The sequence below is a fragment of the Geotrypetes seraphini genome, chromosome 3 (assembly GCF_902459505.1).
Source record: "Geotrypetes seraphini chromosome 3, aGeoSer1.1, whole genome shotgun sequence".
NCBI lineage: Eukaryota > Metazoa > Chordata > Amphibia > Gymnophiona > Dermophiidae > Geotrypetes > Geotrypetes seraphini.
In genome coordinates, this window is record NC_047086.1 from 411,273,627 (window position 1) to 411,289,354 (window position 15,728).

The 15,728-nt window shown below is 42.2% G+C and overlaps 1 protein-coding gene across 1 annotated transcript in view; it reads right to left on the bottom strand.

Moving 5' to 3' along the window:
* Positions 1-15,728, bottom strand: part of PTK7 (protein tyrosine kinase 7 (inactive)) — a 373,613-nt gene that overhangs the window by 337,261 nt on the left and 20,624 nt on the right. Inside the window, 1 exon segment of the mRNA XM_033937683.1 lies at positions 12,966-13,068. Coding sequence (XP_033793574.1) covers positions 12,966-13,068 — 103 coding nt within the window.

Below are 15,728 nucleotides of genomic sequence, written 5' to 3' on the forward strand. Positions count from 1 at the left end.
AAACTTAAGATTTTTTGTTTGATCTTTAAGTTACTGAACAATGTTTGTTGTTACATATTTATCAGCCGGCAGGGAGTTTAAGTTCAAAGTATAAGTGTTGTCTTGATGTGCGTTCCTTGTCTGCAGTGAGGCTTTCGAGTTATTGCAAGACGACGTTTTCTGTGTGTGGCCCTATTTGTTGTACTAAGCTTCCTTTGTAATTTAGACAGGGCTCTTCTGTTTTATGCTTTAAGAAGGAACTTAAAACTTGTCTATTTGTGCATACTTATTTATTTATTTATTTGTTCCATTTTCTATACCATTCTCCCAAGGGAGCTCAGAACGGTTTACATTAAGTTTTTCAGGTCCTCAAGAATTTTTCCCTGTCTGTCCAGGTGGGCTCACAATATACCTGGGGCAATGAGGGGATTAAGCGACTTGTCCAGGGTCACAAGGAGCAGCTTGGGTTTGAACCCACAACCCCAGGGTGCTGAGGCTGTAGCTTTAACCACTGTGCCACTAATTTGCCAAGAGTTATTTCTCAGTCAAAATAGGTGAGGGTGGAAACTTGCTATGTTGCTGGGATATTTTATCTCATTTTATGTTATGTTATGCTGATTCATGTTTTTTATATGTCATTAGTGCAATGTTCTTTTTGTTACCTGTTTTATTGTAATCCACATAGAACTGTAAGATATGCAGAATATAAATTTTTAAAAATAAATGTCAGTACTCGGCGCTCTGCCACTCCATCTCAGATATGACTCACCTCTACAGCAATTCAAGTCTGGTTTGAAGGCGCCTAAGTATACAGCATAGCAAGGACATACAGCTACTCTTATGCTTTTCCCCCCAATTGTACTTTCATGATTATAATTCCACCCTCGTGTCCTCTCCTTTTTCCATCCCTATTTAGACTGTAAGCTGGCTAGACATCTTTTCTTTTTATAATAATTCTTTATTCATTTTCAATCTTACATCAAGTGCACAAACAATACAATTAAACACATCACTTGACAATCTTTCTGATTTATCTTACAATACATAAAATTACCACCCTCCCCTCCTATCATTCCTCTATTATTTTCCCCAATATGAATATTAAAAAATATACCTCCCCCCTCCCAAACATTAGACGGTGTAAATTTCAATAGAAAATGGTGTTTCCTCATTACAATAAGAAGTTAATGGCTCCCAAATTTTATTAAATTTCTTATAGTTCCCTTGTTGTATAGCTATTGTTCTTTCCATTTTATATATGACATAATGAGTTCCACCAGAAATTATAATTGAGTCTACTGTAATTTTTCCAATTGCTTGTGATTTGCTGAATGGCGACTCCTGTCATTATCAATAAAAGTTTATTGTTATTTGATGATATTTGGCTCTTTTTCCTCATTGACATACCAAATAGTACTGTATCATAGAAACATAGAAATTGACGGCAGAAAAGGGCCATAGCCCATCGAGTCTGCCCATACCAATGGCCCACTCCCTGACTTTTACTCCCCTATAGATCCCATGTGAATATCCCATTTTCTCTTAAAATCTGACACGCTGTTGGCCTCAATCACCTGCTGAGGCAGCTCGTTCCAATGATCGACCATAAGATAATGCCACATGCTTTTCCAATAAACAATTTACTTGATCCCAAATTGAGTTCCAAAAGGCTAAGATAAAGGGACAATAAAACAAAAGATGATCCAAAGTCCCTACTTCAAGATTACACTGCCAGCATCTATTAGACTTTGAACCATTTAACTTTTGTATTCTAACTGGGGTCCAAAACGCTCTATGCAGAAGAAAAAACCAAGTTTATCTCATAGATGCCGACATTGTACATCTCATCCTCCAAGACCAAATTTGTGGCCATTGAGAAGCTGAAATTTGATGCTTAATCTCAATGCTCCAAATATCTCTAAGACCATTTTTGGGTTTCTTTTTAACAGATTCACTTATAATTTATACCAATGAGCGGCCTACCTGAATGGCCTGCTTCAGTTGCAGCCACCTAAAACTTTGTGATAAGACCATATTTAAAATAACATCATTTAAAGTCCAATGCTTCCAGATGATCTTAAATCTGCCAATTTGAATCATGGGGTTTAGCCATATGGTTTGATTTGTTGATTTACTAATAGGAATATTTGTTAGATTGCTGACAAATCTTAAGGTTTTCCATGTGTCCATTAAAATTCTATTATCTTTATACAGTCTAGGCATCTTGATACTAAGGACATGACAAAGATGTAAAGGAAACATGAATCGCCATTCCAAATATAACCAATCCGGGGTGTAATCAATGAGCTCAGGGAGGACCCAAATACATACCTTGACGTAAAATATAGGCTTGATGGTACCTATAAAAGTTTGGAAAATTTACCCCACCCTCCTTAATTGGTTTTTGTAAAGATAATAGAGCGATTCTAGGAGTTTTACCTAGCCAAACAAATTTTGTAAGAATAGAATTCAATTTTTAAAAAAAATTCTTTATTCATTTTAAAACTGACAAACAAGTGATAATATTAAAATATTACATTACTAATAAAATATACATCACTTGACATTCTTATACATATAATCCATTAAAGTAGAAATTATAACCCTTTCCCCCCCACCCAACAATTCTTCAATGAAAATTTTCATAATACATACAGAAATCCAATCATTAAATTTTTTATAAAAAGACCCCTGAAAAAAAACTGGTATGATTCCCATTGGATAACAAACTACAGGCAATATCATCATTTTAACAGTTTGAACTCTTCCCCACCAAGATAAATGCAAAGGATTCCACTGCTCACACATTTCTGTTACCTTTTTTAATATAAATTTTTCATTCTCTTTCACTGTATCTTCTAGTGTGTTTTTAATCCAAATACCTAAATATTTTAGTCCATCTTCCTTCCATACAAATGAGAATGTATCAAACAAACTCCTTGTACAATGTACATTAAGTGGAAGAATTTCAGATTTACTCCAATTTATCTTATATCTTGAGAATTTTCCAAATTTTTCTATCAATTCCAACAAACATGGAATGGTAATTTTTGGATTTCTCAAATGAAATAATATATCATCTGCATATGCAGAGACTTTATATTCCCAATCTTTACGGGAAATACCCTGTATCCCCTTTGCTTGTTGAATAGCTAATAATAAGAGTTCTAAAACAATATCAAAGAGCAAAGGAGATAATGGTCAACCCTGTCTAACTCCCCTATGCAAATTGAAACGTTCTGATAAATTATTATTAATATATAATCTTGCCATAGGGGAGCTATACAAAGTTTGAATCATTTGTATAAATCCCGAACCTATACCAAACCATTCCAATGCCTGATACATGAATGTCCATTCCACTCTATCAAAGGCTTTCTCTGCATCCAAAGATACCATAAAAGCTGGATCATTCATGTCTTTTGTTAAATTTAATGTGTGAAAAGCCAACCTGGTATTATTAGATGAATGTCTGTTCGCAACAAATCCAGTTTGATGCACATCAATGATAAAAGGGAGAGCCTTAGCCAACCGCATTGCCAATGCTTTGGCTAATAATTTTCCATCCACATTAATTAAAGAAATAGGCCTGTAGTTTGAAACCAAAGTAGGATCTTTATTTGGCTTTGGCAAAACAATAGTCAAGGATTCTGCCATAGTACCTGAAATGCAACCTTTACTTAGTTGAGACTGATATAAATTTAATAAATGGGGTAATAGAGAAGTTTGAAATGATTTATAAAATTCCACTGTAAAACCATCCCCACCAGGAGCGGATCCAACTCTAAGAGATTTCAATGCTGTTTCTAATTCTTTTAATGATGGCTAGACATCTTGATTCGATGGACAGGGTATAAAGTCATGGAATATAAACTTGGCTTTCCCACTGTTAAAGGAATAAAAACTATGGCAAATTTTTGTCAATCATTTTCTTTTTTATTCATAGTAACATAGTAGATGACAGCACATAAAGACCCGAATGGTTCATCTAGTCTGCCCAACCTGATTCAATCTAAAAATCTGTTGGGGGGGGGGGGTTTCTTCTTCTCCTTAGCCATTTCTGGGCAAGAATCCAAAGCTCTGCCCGGTACTGTTCTTAGGTTCCAACTACTGATGTCTCCGGCAAAGCTCACTCCAGTCCATCTCAGCCCTCCCAAGCCCATCCTCAGCCAACGGTCATACATAGACACAGACTGTGCAAGTCTGCCCAATACTGGCCTTAGTTCTTCAAGATTTACTATTATTTTCTAGATCCTCTGTGTTCATCCCATGCTTTTTTTAAATCCGTCACCGTTTTCCTCTCCACCATCTCTCTTGGGAGCGCATTCCAGGCATCCATCACCCTCTCCGTAAAGAAGAATTTCCTTACATTGCTCTTGAATCTACCACCCCTCAACCTCAAATTATGTCCTCTGTTTTTACCATTTTCCTTTCTCTTGAAAAAATTTTGTTCTACGTTCATACCTTTCAAGTACTTGAAGTCTGAATCATATCTCCCCTGTCCCTCCTTTCCTCTAGGGTATACATACTCAGGGCTTCCAGTCTCTCCTCATACCTCTTCTGGCGCAAACCTCCTATCATTTTCGTCGCCCCTCCTCTGGACCGCTTCAAGTCTTTTTATGTCCTTCGCCAGATACAGTCTCCAAAACTGAACACAATACTCTAAGTGGGGCCTCACCAATGACCTGTACAGGGGCATCAACACCTTCGTTCTTCTACTGGTTACGCCTCTCTTTATACAGCCCAGCATCCACTGTCTTGTCGCACTGTGTTTTCGCCTTTAGATCTTCAGACACTATCACCCCAAGGTCCCTCTCCCCATCCGTTAATATTAGTCTCTCCCCTCCCAGCATATACGGCTCCTTCCAATTATTAATCCTCAAATGCATTACTCTGCATTTCTTTGCATTGAATTTTAGTTGCCAGATTTTAGACCATCCCTCTAACTTTTGTAGATCCTTTTTCATGTTTTCCACTCCCTCCTCGGTGTCTACTCTGTTACAAATCTTGGTATCATTCGTAAAAAGGCAAACTTTTCCTTCTAACTCTTCAGCAATGTCACTCACAAACAGGATCGGCCCTAGCACTGAATCCTGAGGGACTTCACTACTCACCTATTCTTCCTCCGAACGACTTCCATTAACCACCACCCTCTGGCATCTGTCTGACAACCAAAATCATTGGCCGATCTTACAATATCATAAGGCATTTTCTAAAAAGCCAAAATTTGCTTTTTCAAGAGCACAAAATTTAGGCGAAAAGCTCAAACACAGAAAAACAGAAAATATAGATGGAAGATCTTCCCCCCATGGTAAATGTGGAAGATGCTGCCAATGTCAGTACATTTTAGAACAACCAACCATTGAGATTCCGTTTTCAGGGGGCAAACAGTATATAATGTCTATAGGCACCAATTGTGACTCAAGCAGGTGGTTTATTATACAGTTTGCCCTTGTGGAAAATATTATATTGGTCAAACTATAAGTGAAATTAAGGTGACTTTAAACAAATACCTACTGATACTGGGGGTTCTGTATTTAAAATGTTACAGAAGCTGGTATAACAACGAAAAAAAACACAAACCAATCCCTATTCACTTTTCCTGGCACAGGCCAACTAAGACGAGTAAACAAACTGGCCCACATCAACATCAATTTCTATATGATTTTTCAAAACTAGGCCCACCACAAATACCCGTGGTAAACAGAGCTCGCAACTCTTTCAAACACCATAATAGCAAGATCAAGGTAAGAAAATTGAAAAAATAGAATGCTCTAGTACACCCACCCCAACAAAGCTCAAATTCTACACGATTGGATGGCACAAACGAACCCCGATCTCCTATTCCTGACTGAAATATGGATGGTTTCAGACACAGATCCGATTATGAAAGAAATGCTACCCCAGGGTTACAAAATAATACCACTATCTAGAAACTGGAAAAAAAGGGGGTGGTATTGCGATAATTTTAAAAGAATCCTTTGATTATTGCAAAATAGATTCAAAAACCACAAAAGACCTGGAAATATTAACTTGTAAGGTTACCAGCACCCAACTGGAAGAGGCATTAACCATGACACTATTTTACATCCCCCCCCCAAAATGGTCTAGTACTAGGGAAGAGTTCTTCAAATACCTCACCATTAACACCCTAAAAGGAACATATAACCTACTACTGGGCGACATGAACGTTCACCTAGAGCAAGTGGAAAAACCAATCGTGATAGAAATTGACACTTTCCTAACAACTCTTGGTTTCTCAATACCAAAAAGAGGAATGCGAAGAATTGCAAAGGGACTTGAACAAACTGGGGGAATGGGCGGCGAGATGGCAGATGAAGTTCAACGTTGAGAAATGTAAAGTATTACATGTGGGAAGCAGAAACCCAAGGTACAACTATACGATGGGAGGGATGTTATTGAATGAGAGTACCCAAGAAAGGGACTTGGGGGCAGTGTTCCCTCTAAGCGGGCGGGTGTTGTGAGCAAACTTTTTTCACTGTGAGCTAAAAATATCGGGCGCCAGCAAGTTATGAGCCAAATAAATATGTTGCTTTCTACCACAGAACTTCCTTACGTTTGTATGGAATCTATCCCCTTTCAACTTTAGAGAGTGCCCTCTCGTTCTCCCTGCCTTAGCTACTAAGTCTATTCCCTTCAGTACCTTGAATGTTTCTATCATGTCCCCTCTCAATCTCCTCTGCTCAAGGGAGAAGAGGCCCAGTTTCTCTAATCTTTCGCTGTACGGCAACTCCTCCAGCCCCTTAACCATTTTAGTTGCTCTTCTCTGGATCCTTTCGAGTAGTACCGTGTCCTTCTTAAAGTACCAGTGCTGGACGCAGTACTCCAGGTGAGGGCGTACCATGGCCCGGTACAGCAGCATGATAACCTTCTCTGTCTCTTCAGTCCAGCATCTGCCCCTTCCATTCACTGTCTGTCTTTCCCTGCCATCTCTCCTCCTGCCCCCCCCCACCCCCCAATTTGGTCTAGCATCCATCATCTTCCTTCTGTTCCCCTCATGGTCTGGCATCTCTATCCTTCCCTCCCCCCTGTGGTTTTTAGCATATCTCTCTTCTCATTTCCTCCACTCAGATCTGATCATTCTCTGCTCTCTCTTCCCTTTTCTTCTCTGGTCTTCCTTCTCTATTTTCTGCCTCCATCTAAATTAAATTCTTTCTTACTATTTAGTCCCGTTTCCCTCTTTTCACTGTGTCTACACACAGCTTGTCACCCCTTTCCCTCACCCCTCCATTATCTTACTATTTTCTTCCCCCTTTATTTATCTCCTCCTTCCATCCAGTATGTGTTCTTTCCCCACTTCCATTCAGCATCTGCTCTCCCTTCTCAACTGACATCCATCTGCCTTCTGCTCTCTCTCCCTTCTTCTCACTTCCATCATCTGTCCCCTTCTCTCTCTCTCTCATCTCCTCCATTCCATCATCTGCCCCTTCTCTCTCTCTCCCCCCCCCCCAACTTCCATCATCTGCCCCCCTTCCCCTCACCTTTGTGGGTCACTTTCTTTCCCCTGAGGGTGGCTCATGTCACAGGGGAAGCTTTGGCCGAGCAGAACCGCTTGATTGACAGTGGAACTTACTTGATTGATGTCGATGCTGGGGCCCGTTGCCGTTTGAAGGAAAAAAAAAAAGGTGGAAAAAAGGAACCTGTAAAGGCGAGAGGAAGGGAAACCTCCAGGACAGCTGCTTTTTGCCCTCCTTCAGCGGCCCAAGAGTTCAGACCAGCAGCGGCAGCTCTGTATGCTTTTAACTTCGGCACAGAGCTGCCCCTAATCAATAGTTTAGCGCGGTTTCATGAGGCAGCCTCGGGGCCTTTGATAGCCGGCCCGCTTCGATGATGCGATGTGGGCCGGCCTAGCAAAGGCCCCGAGGCTGCCTTATGAAACCGCGCTAAACTATTGATTAGGGGCAGCTCTGTGCCGAAGTTAAAAGCATACACAGCTGCCGCTGCTGGTCTGGAGGTGCGGAGACAAGGCAGGAGGCAAACGCGGTGGAAGGCAGGAGTCCCGGCACAGCGACTGCAACAGGAAGTTGCAAGTCAGCTGACGCCGGCCTTTCGTTGCGGCGGGGACCGAATCCTTCGCGGACCGGCAAGATTTTGTTTGCGGACCGGCGGTTGAAGAACTGTGCTCTACACTGTGTGCGCTGTGACGAGAAACTTGTGCGCTGCGAGGTAATATTTTGTGCGCGTGCGCACGTCAACGCAGCTTAGCGGGAACACTGCTTGGGGGTAATGGTGGACATGACAATGAAGCCGACGGCACAGTGCGCAGCGGCCGCTAAGAAAGCAAATAGAATGCTAGGTATAATCAAGAAGGGTATTACAACCAGGACAAAAGAAGTTATCCTGCCGTTGTATCGGGCGATGGTGCGCCCGCATCTGGAATACTGCGTCCAATATTGGTCGCCGTACCTTAAGAAGGATATGGCGTTACTCGAGAGGGTTCAGAGGAGAGCGACACGTCTGATAAAAGGGATGGAAAACCTTTCATACGCTGAGAGATTGGAGAAACTGGGTCTCTTTTCCCTGGAGAAGAGGAGACTTAGAGGGGATATGATAGAGACTTATAAGATCATGAAGGGAATAGAGAGAGTAGAGAGGGACAGATTCTTCAAACTTTCTAAAAATAAAAGAACAAGAGGGCACTCGGAAAAGTTGAAAGGGGACAGATTCAAAACGAATGCTAGGAAGTTCTTCTTTACCCAACGAGTGGTGGACTACTGGAATGCGCTTCCAGAGGGCGTAATAGGGCAGAGTACAGTACTGGGGTTTAAGAAAGGATTGGACAATTTCCTGCTGGAAAAGGGGATAGAAGGGTATAAATAGAGGATCCTGGACCTGTTGTGCCACCGCGTGAGCGGACTTCTGGGCATGATGGACCTCAGGTCTGACCCAGGAGAGGCATTGCTTATGTTCTTATGTTCTTATGTACCAAAACTAGAGAAAACACACAATAAAGGCCACCAATTAGACATAGTTACCTTTTCGAAAAAATAAATCCCTGACCCAAAGATCCAACATAGCATAGGGGCCTGGAAAAAATGCATCTGGTCAGATCACTACATTTGTAACTTTGATCTTTATTGGCAAAAAAAATCACCCCAACCAAAATATAAAAGAAAAAACTCAAAACCAACCACAATCAACAGAAGAGGAACTATAAACCCAATAGAATTCTGGACCCACTACGAATTACAACCCAAAACGTAGGAAATACAAAACTTCCCAAACAAATGGGCAAAGTTCAGCAAAGAAGTGTTAGATCAAATAGCACCGTTCCAAACATATAAAAAGAAAGGGAACTAAATGAATGGTTTGATTCTGAATTACTAACTCTAAAACAGGAACTGAGAAAACTAGAAAGAACCTGGCAAAAAACAAACAAAGAAGAAGACAAAATACACTGGAAACAAAAGATGAAAAACTACAAAAATCTGATTAGAGAAAAGCGAACAATACACTACGCACAAAAAATAGGGACACCCAAAACAAATAGCAAAGATCTGTTCAAACTGGTAAACAGATTAACTGACACCGCCCAAATCATGCTACAGGATAATGAATGTATGCCCTCGGCAGAAACCCTAGCCACCTTTTTCAACAATAAAATCTTAGACGTAAGAGCGACCATACCATCGCCCTCACCCAACCTCATAGAAACATAGAAGATGACGGCAGATAAGGGCCATAGCCCATCAGGTCCGCCCACTCTACTGACCTACCCCCTAGCCTTTCGATCCAAGGGTCAGGTTCCCTTGGCTTAACCCTCTAAGGGATCCCACATGGGCATCCCATTTGCTCTTAAATTCTTGCGTGCTGTTTGCCTCGATCACCTGCACTGGGAGCTCGTTCCAAGGATCAACCACTCTCTCGGTGAAGAAATATTTCCTGGTGTCGCCATGAAATTTCACGCCCCTGAGTTTGAGCGGATGCCTTCTTGTGGCTGAGGGTCCTTTGAGAAAGAGAATCTCTTCTTCCATCTCGATACGGCCAGTAATATACTTAAATGTCTCGATCATGTCTCCTCTCTCCTTAGGTTCCTCGAGTGAGTACAGCTGCAAATTTTTCAGCCTTTCCTCCTATGATAAATCCTTGAGCCCCAAGACCATCCTGGTGGCCATCTGTTGCACTGACTCTATTCTCAGCACATATTTTCGGTAGTGTGGCCTCCAGAATTGCACACAGTATTCCAAATGAGGTCTCACCATGGTTCTGTATAATGGCATTATGACTTCAGGCTTCCGGCTGACGAAACTCCTGCGGATGCAACCTAACAACTGTCTTGCCTTAGATGAAGCCTTCTCCACATGATCAGCAGTTTTCATGTCTGCGCTGATGATCACTCCCAAGTCTCGTTCTGTTGAAGTTCTAGCTAAGATCTCACCATTCAAGGTGTAAGTTCGGCAGCAGAAATCCGTGCAGAGGTGCATGATCTTGCATTTCTTAGCGTTGAAGCCCAGCTGCCAGGTTGAGGACCAAAGCTCCAACAAATGTAGGTCCTGTGTCATACTATCAGGTGAATTGCTGTCTCTCACTATATTGCATAGTTTGGCGTCATCAGCGAATAACGTTATCTTACCTTGAAGCCCCTGATTTAGGTCCCCTATAAATATGTTGAAAAGGAGCGTGCCCAAGACTGAGCCCTGCGGTACTCCACTGATCACCTCCGATGTTTTAGAGAGGGTATCGTTAACTACCACCCTCTGAAGTCTGCTACTCAGCCAGTCATTGACCCCATGTAGTTAGTGTTTCTCCCAGCCCCATTGATTTCATCTTGCTCAACAGCCTGCGATGCGGGACACTATCGAAAGCTTTGCTGAAGTCCAGGTATACGACGTCCACGGATTCTCCCAAGTCTAGCTGTTTTGTTACCCAGTCAAAGAAGCTGATGAGATTGGATTGGCAGGACCTACCCTTGGTGAATCCGTGTTGACTGGGATCCTGTAGATTCTCCTCATCCAAGATTGCGTCTAATTTACGTTTGATTAGTGTTTCCATGAGCTTGCATATTATTGATGCAAGACTCACCGGTCTGTAGTTTGCAACCTCTGCCCTGCAACCCTTTTTGTGCAGTGGAATGACGTTAGTTGTTTTCCAGTCTATGGGGACTCTCCCCGAACTTAGGGAGAGATTGAAGAGTCCTGTTAGCGGTTCTGCCAGAACATCACGCAGCTCACTGAGCACCCTGGGGTGTAGATTGTCCGGTCCCATGGCTTTGTTCACCTTGAGTCTTGCCAGTTCGTACTAGACGTCGCCAGGTGTGAACTCGAAATTCTGAAACGGGTCTTCCACGCTGGGCCTTGCCTGCAACTGCGGACCGTGCCCCGGTGCCTCGCAGGTGAAGACCGAGCAGAAGTATTCATTCAGTATTTCTGCTTTATCAGAATCTGATTCTGCGCAGTTCCCATCTGGTTTTCTAAAGCGTACTATCCCGTCTGTGTTCTTTTTCCTATCACTAAAATACCTGAAGAAGGATTTGTCCCCTTTCTTCATGTTCTTTGCCAGAGTCTCTTCCACTCGAAGTTTGGCCTCCCTGACTGCCGTTTTGACCGCTGCAGACCTAGCCCTATGTTCTAGTTTAGCTTCTCTAGTCTCCGTTCGTTTGTAGGAAATAAATGCTTTTTTCTTCTCCTTGACGAGGTGCGAGATTTCTGCGGAGTACCATTGGGGTTTGTTGTTTCTCCACCGTTTGTGTACTGATTTAATGTAGAGGCTTGTCGCTTCATGTATGGTAGATTTCAGGGATGACCACATAGCTTCCACATCATCGGTCGTAGCTTGGTTCTGCAGTGTCCGGTGGACGAAATCTCCCATGCGTTCGAAGTCAGTGCCTCGGAAGTTGAGTACTTTCGTTTTCGTGTTTGATCTAGGGAAACCTTTCCTGAGGTAGAACCACACCATGTTGTGGTCGCTGGAGGCTAGCTTATCTCCTACCGAGACCTTCGAAACGCTATCCCCTTTGGTGAGTACCAGGTCCAGGATCGCCTGGGCCCTAGTGGGTTCCAATACCATTTGTTTGAGTCGTGCTCCTTTTATGGATGCTAACAGTCTCTTGCTGCCGCTGGTTGTTGCTGAGTATGAGTTCCAATCTGGGTCAGGCATGTTGAAGTCCCCTAGCAGAACAGTGTCTCCCTGTAGAGTGATATTCTCTATGTCTTCAATTAATTCGGAGTCTTTGTCTTCCAGTTGTCTTGGAGGTCTATATACTACACCAAGATACAGGCATTTTCCCCTGCCTCTGGCCAGGTTCACCCAGAGGGATTCCCCGGTGTACTTGACATCTGTGATTATATCCATTAACCAGCAAATGTGGATAGAGAACAAAGTAGTTCTCATGATTTGCTCCTTTAAAGGTATCGTGCAGACTGGCAGATGGGCGGGCGCTGTGGCTGTCCGGGGGTGGGAGGCGAGGCCGTAGCAGCTCCAGGGGCTATTAAGTGGTATAATAAGTTTAATAAATCTGTAATTGAACTGTGGGTTGTCCAGTGGAATTTGAGCAGAGGTGAAGCCTGATTTCTATTTTTTCCCCCCTATCAATTCTTCTGCTGCCTATGGAGACAAAGACTGTCTGAATTCAAGAGCACATGGGACAGACACGTGGGATCTCTTAGGAAGAGGAGGAGATAGTGAATGCCATCATGTTTCTATGTTTAAAAGAGAAAATCCCCCAAGCTCAACTGACAGAAGTTTGGAAACTGAATCAGGAGCAGTCACAGTCCAGGAGCTAAGTCAATCTACCATCTACTGAAAACAGAGAATACCGAAGGCTCCATAGCTGCACGATACCTTTAAAGGAGCAAATCATGAGAACTACTTTGTTCTCTATCCACGTTTGCTGGTTAATGGATATAACCCACAACTTCTGAACTGATTTGTGAGATGAAAATGAAGCAAAAACTTTATAACACTAAAGATGAGAAAGGAAACAATGAAACTAAATTTAGACAAATTAAGTCCTATAAACTGCTTACCGTGGATGGCCATCAATGTGGCAGCGCAGAACAACAGGTACGCCACTCTGAATTTCTGCAATAGTAGCAGGATTCCTCAGGACAATACTACCACTTTCAATCCCTATAAAATCAAGATGAGAAAAAATTAAATCCTCAAGGTTAGGATAAAGAAAAGAGAAACATCAAAGGAAAACAATCCTTGCCCTAATCAATTTTAATTAGTTATTTTGTTTTATGTCCTCCTCAATGGGCTCAGTAAAGGTCAAACTAGTTACAAATTGACATATCGTATATAAAATACAGTTTGTTCATTCTGAATTTACACACACAAGAGTGAATTTAGTTCAACATACATTTGATTGGGAATGAAGTAAAAGGCTACTAACTTTTCTTCATTGGGAGTGTCCGATGTGATGAAGAGAAAATACCCAAATATAAAAATAAAAACCAAAAATATAACATTGTATATTCCAAAACAGATAACTTTTTATTCTTCTAGTAATTAGTATTATAGCAGCATTTGTCAAATCAGAAATAAATCAGTTTGGACATATACAATGGAGAGAAAACACCTCATACCAACAGTGCCGGCATCTTTCTGTAAGCATGGTGTAGTCTAAACTAAACCTTGGGTTTATAAACCGCACCATCTCCACGAATGCGGAGCTCGGCACGGTTTACAGGAAGAAAGATGAGAGAGGAACTACAGTGGAGAGATTAAAGAGTTAGGTGTAAAGGGGGAAGGTGAGAGGCCTAAGAGGGGGGAAGGGTTACAGTTTTGAGTCTCTCTAAAGCAGTGCCAGAGCATGGGGGTTTTTATACAAAAAATATTTCTTTCTAGTAAGACCTTCCCCTGGCGATTAATGCACCACCATACTGGATAAACCAAATGCCTAGCTAACGCCCTCTCCTAGTCCATGCCTCTATTCTTCCCTGGGGGGCCCTGGACAGGCATAGCGTCTAGAACTTTCTTCTTCTTGAAGTTCCCATTCTTCACACGGGTACAGCATCACGTTATCAGTTCTTAGGTTCCCGGATGGAATGTTTTTGCTGACTTGCATTTTCCTTTCAGCACTGTTCATTATCTTTTCCAGCACTGGTTAGTGACCTTGAGACTCTTCATGCAACACATTAGCATCTCAGCATCTGAACTGAAACCAGTTTGCACAAGCCCTTGACTAACAACTTCAGCAAAATATAGGAATAGGTCTTACAACCTATAAAAGTCTCCCATAGGCTCCTGTCATCCATCTCAAGAAGTAGAAACTGAATGGTCGCTTCTCATATTAATAATATATCTGTTTCTATATGCTCTTCCCTATTTGATCGTGTTCTTGATCTCTTGCATTCTTTTTGCTCCTCCTCCCTTACCTCCGGGCTCTCCTTCAGTTTCTCAGTTAGCAACAAAGCAGTGCTAGAGAAGAAAAGGGAAGAAGAGCACGGGAACTTTCCCCCAAGAAACATGCCTGTTCTGCTCATATCATCAAACACTTGCAATACATAACAAGGTGAAAAAACAAAATAGTCGCCAACTTAAACACAACCTGCATCGAGTGTGGGAGATTCATATAGATAAGTCCTGGATACATCAAAGCAGTAGCCACTGCCTCTATTCTTGTCAAGGCTGGACCGAAGAAAACAAGAAATCTGAATTATCAGGTCTAATTGAGGCAGGAAGCAGACGAATTCACAACTGACAGGGCAGGCTTCAGGAAGACAGTGTATGTCTACTAGAAAAATTATCATCAAAGTAAAAACCTAATCTTTCCTTCCAGTACAACAGATACTATTCTTCAACCTGTGGGACGTAACAGAGCAGCCCCTCAAGCTTAGGGTGGGACAGTTGAGCCTGCAGCCAGAATCGAATATCTACACATGGAGTCCTGTTTGGCTGCCACATCCACTCTGTAAAACTTCATGATCTTATGCAGAGAAGATCAAGTTGAGGCTCTACAGATCTCTTCTGAAGAAACCACAGAGAATTCCGCCCATAAGGAGGCAACGCCTCTTGTGAAATGTGCCCTCACAGATATGGGTGGACACTTTCCACTTTCAATATAGGAGGAAGAAATGGCCATACAGATCCACCTTGAAATTGATGCTTTCGATGCTGGCCGACCTTTACGGGCACACAAACAGATGTGTTCAGTTTTGGAGACCGTATCTGGCGAAAGACGTAAGAAGACTTGAGGCGGTCCAGAGGAGGGTGACAAAAATGATAGGAGGCTTGCGCCAGAAGACATATGAGGAAAGACTGGAAGCCCTGAATATGTATACCCTAGAGGAAAGGAGAGACAGAGGAGATATGATTCAGACGTTCAAATACTTAAAGGAGATTAACGTAGAACAAAATCTTTTCCAGAGAAAGGAAAATGGTAAAACCAGAGGACATAATTTGAGGTTGAGGGGTGGTAGATTCAAAGGCAATGTTAGGAAATTCTACTTTACGGAGAGGGTAGTGAATGCCTGGAATGCGCTCCCGAGAGAGGTGGTGGAGAGTAAAACTGTGACTGAGTTCAAAGAAGCGTGGGATGAACACAAAGGATCTAGAATCAGAAAATAAGATTAAATATTGAACTAAGGCCAGTACTGGGCAGACTTGCATGGTCTGTGTCTGTATATGGCCGTCTGGTGAAGGATGGGCTGGGGAGACCAGAATTCAATGGCTGGGAGGGTGTAGATGGGCTAGAGTAAGTCTTAACAGAGATTTCGGCAGTTGGAACCCAAGCACAGTACAGGTTAAAGCTTTGGATTCTTGCCCAGAAATAGCTAAGAAGAAAA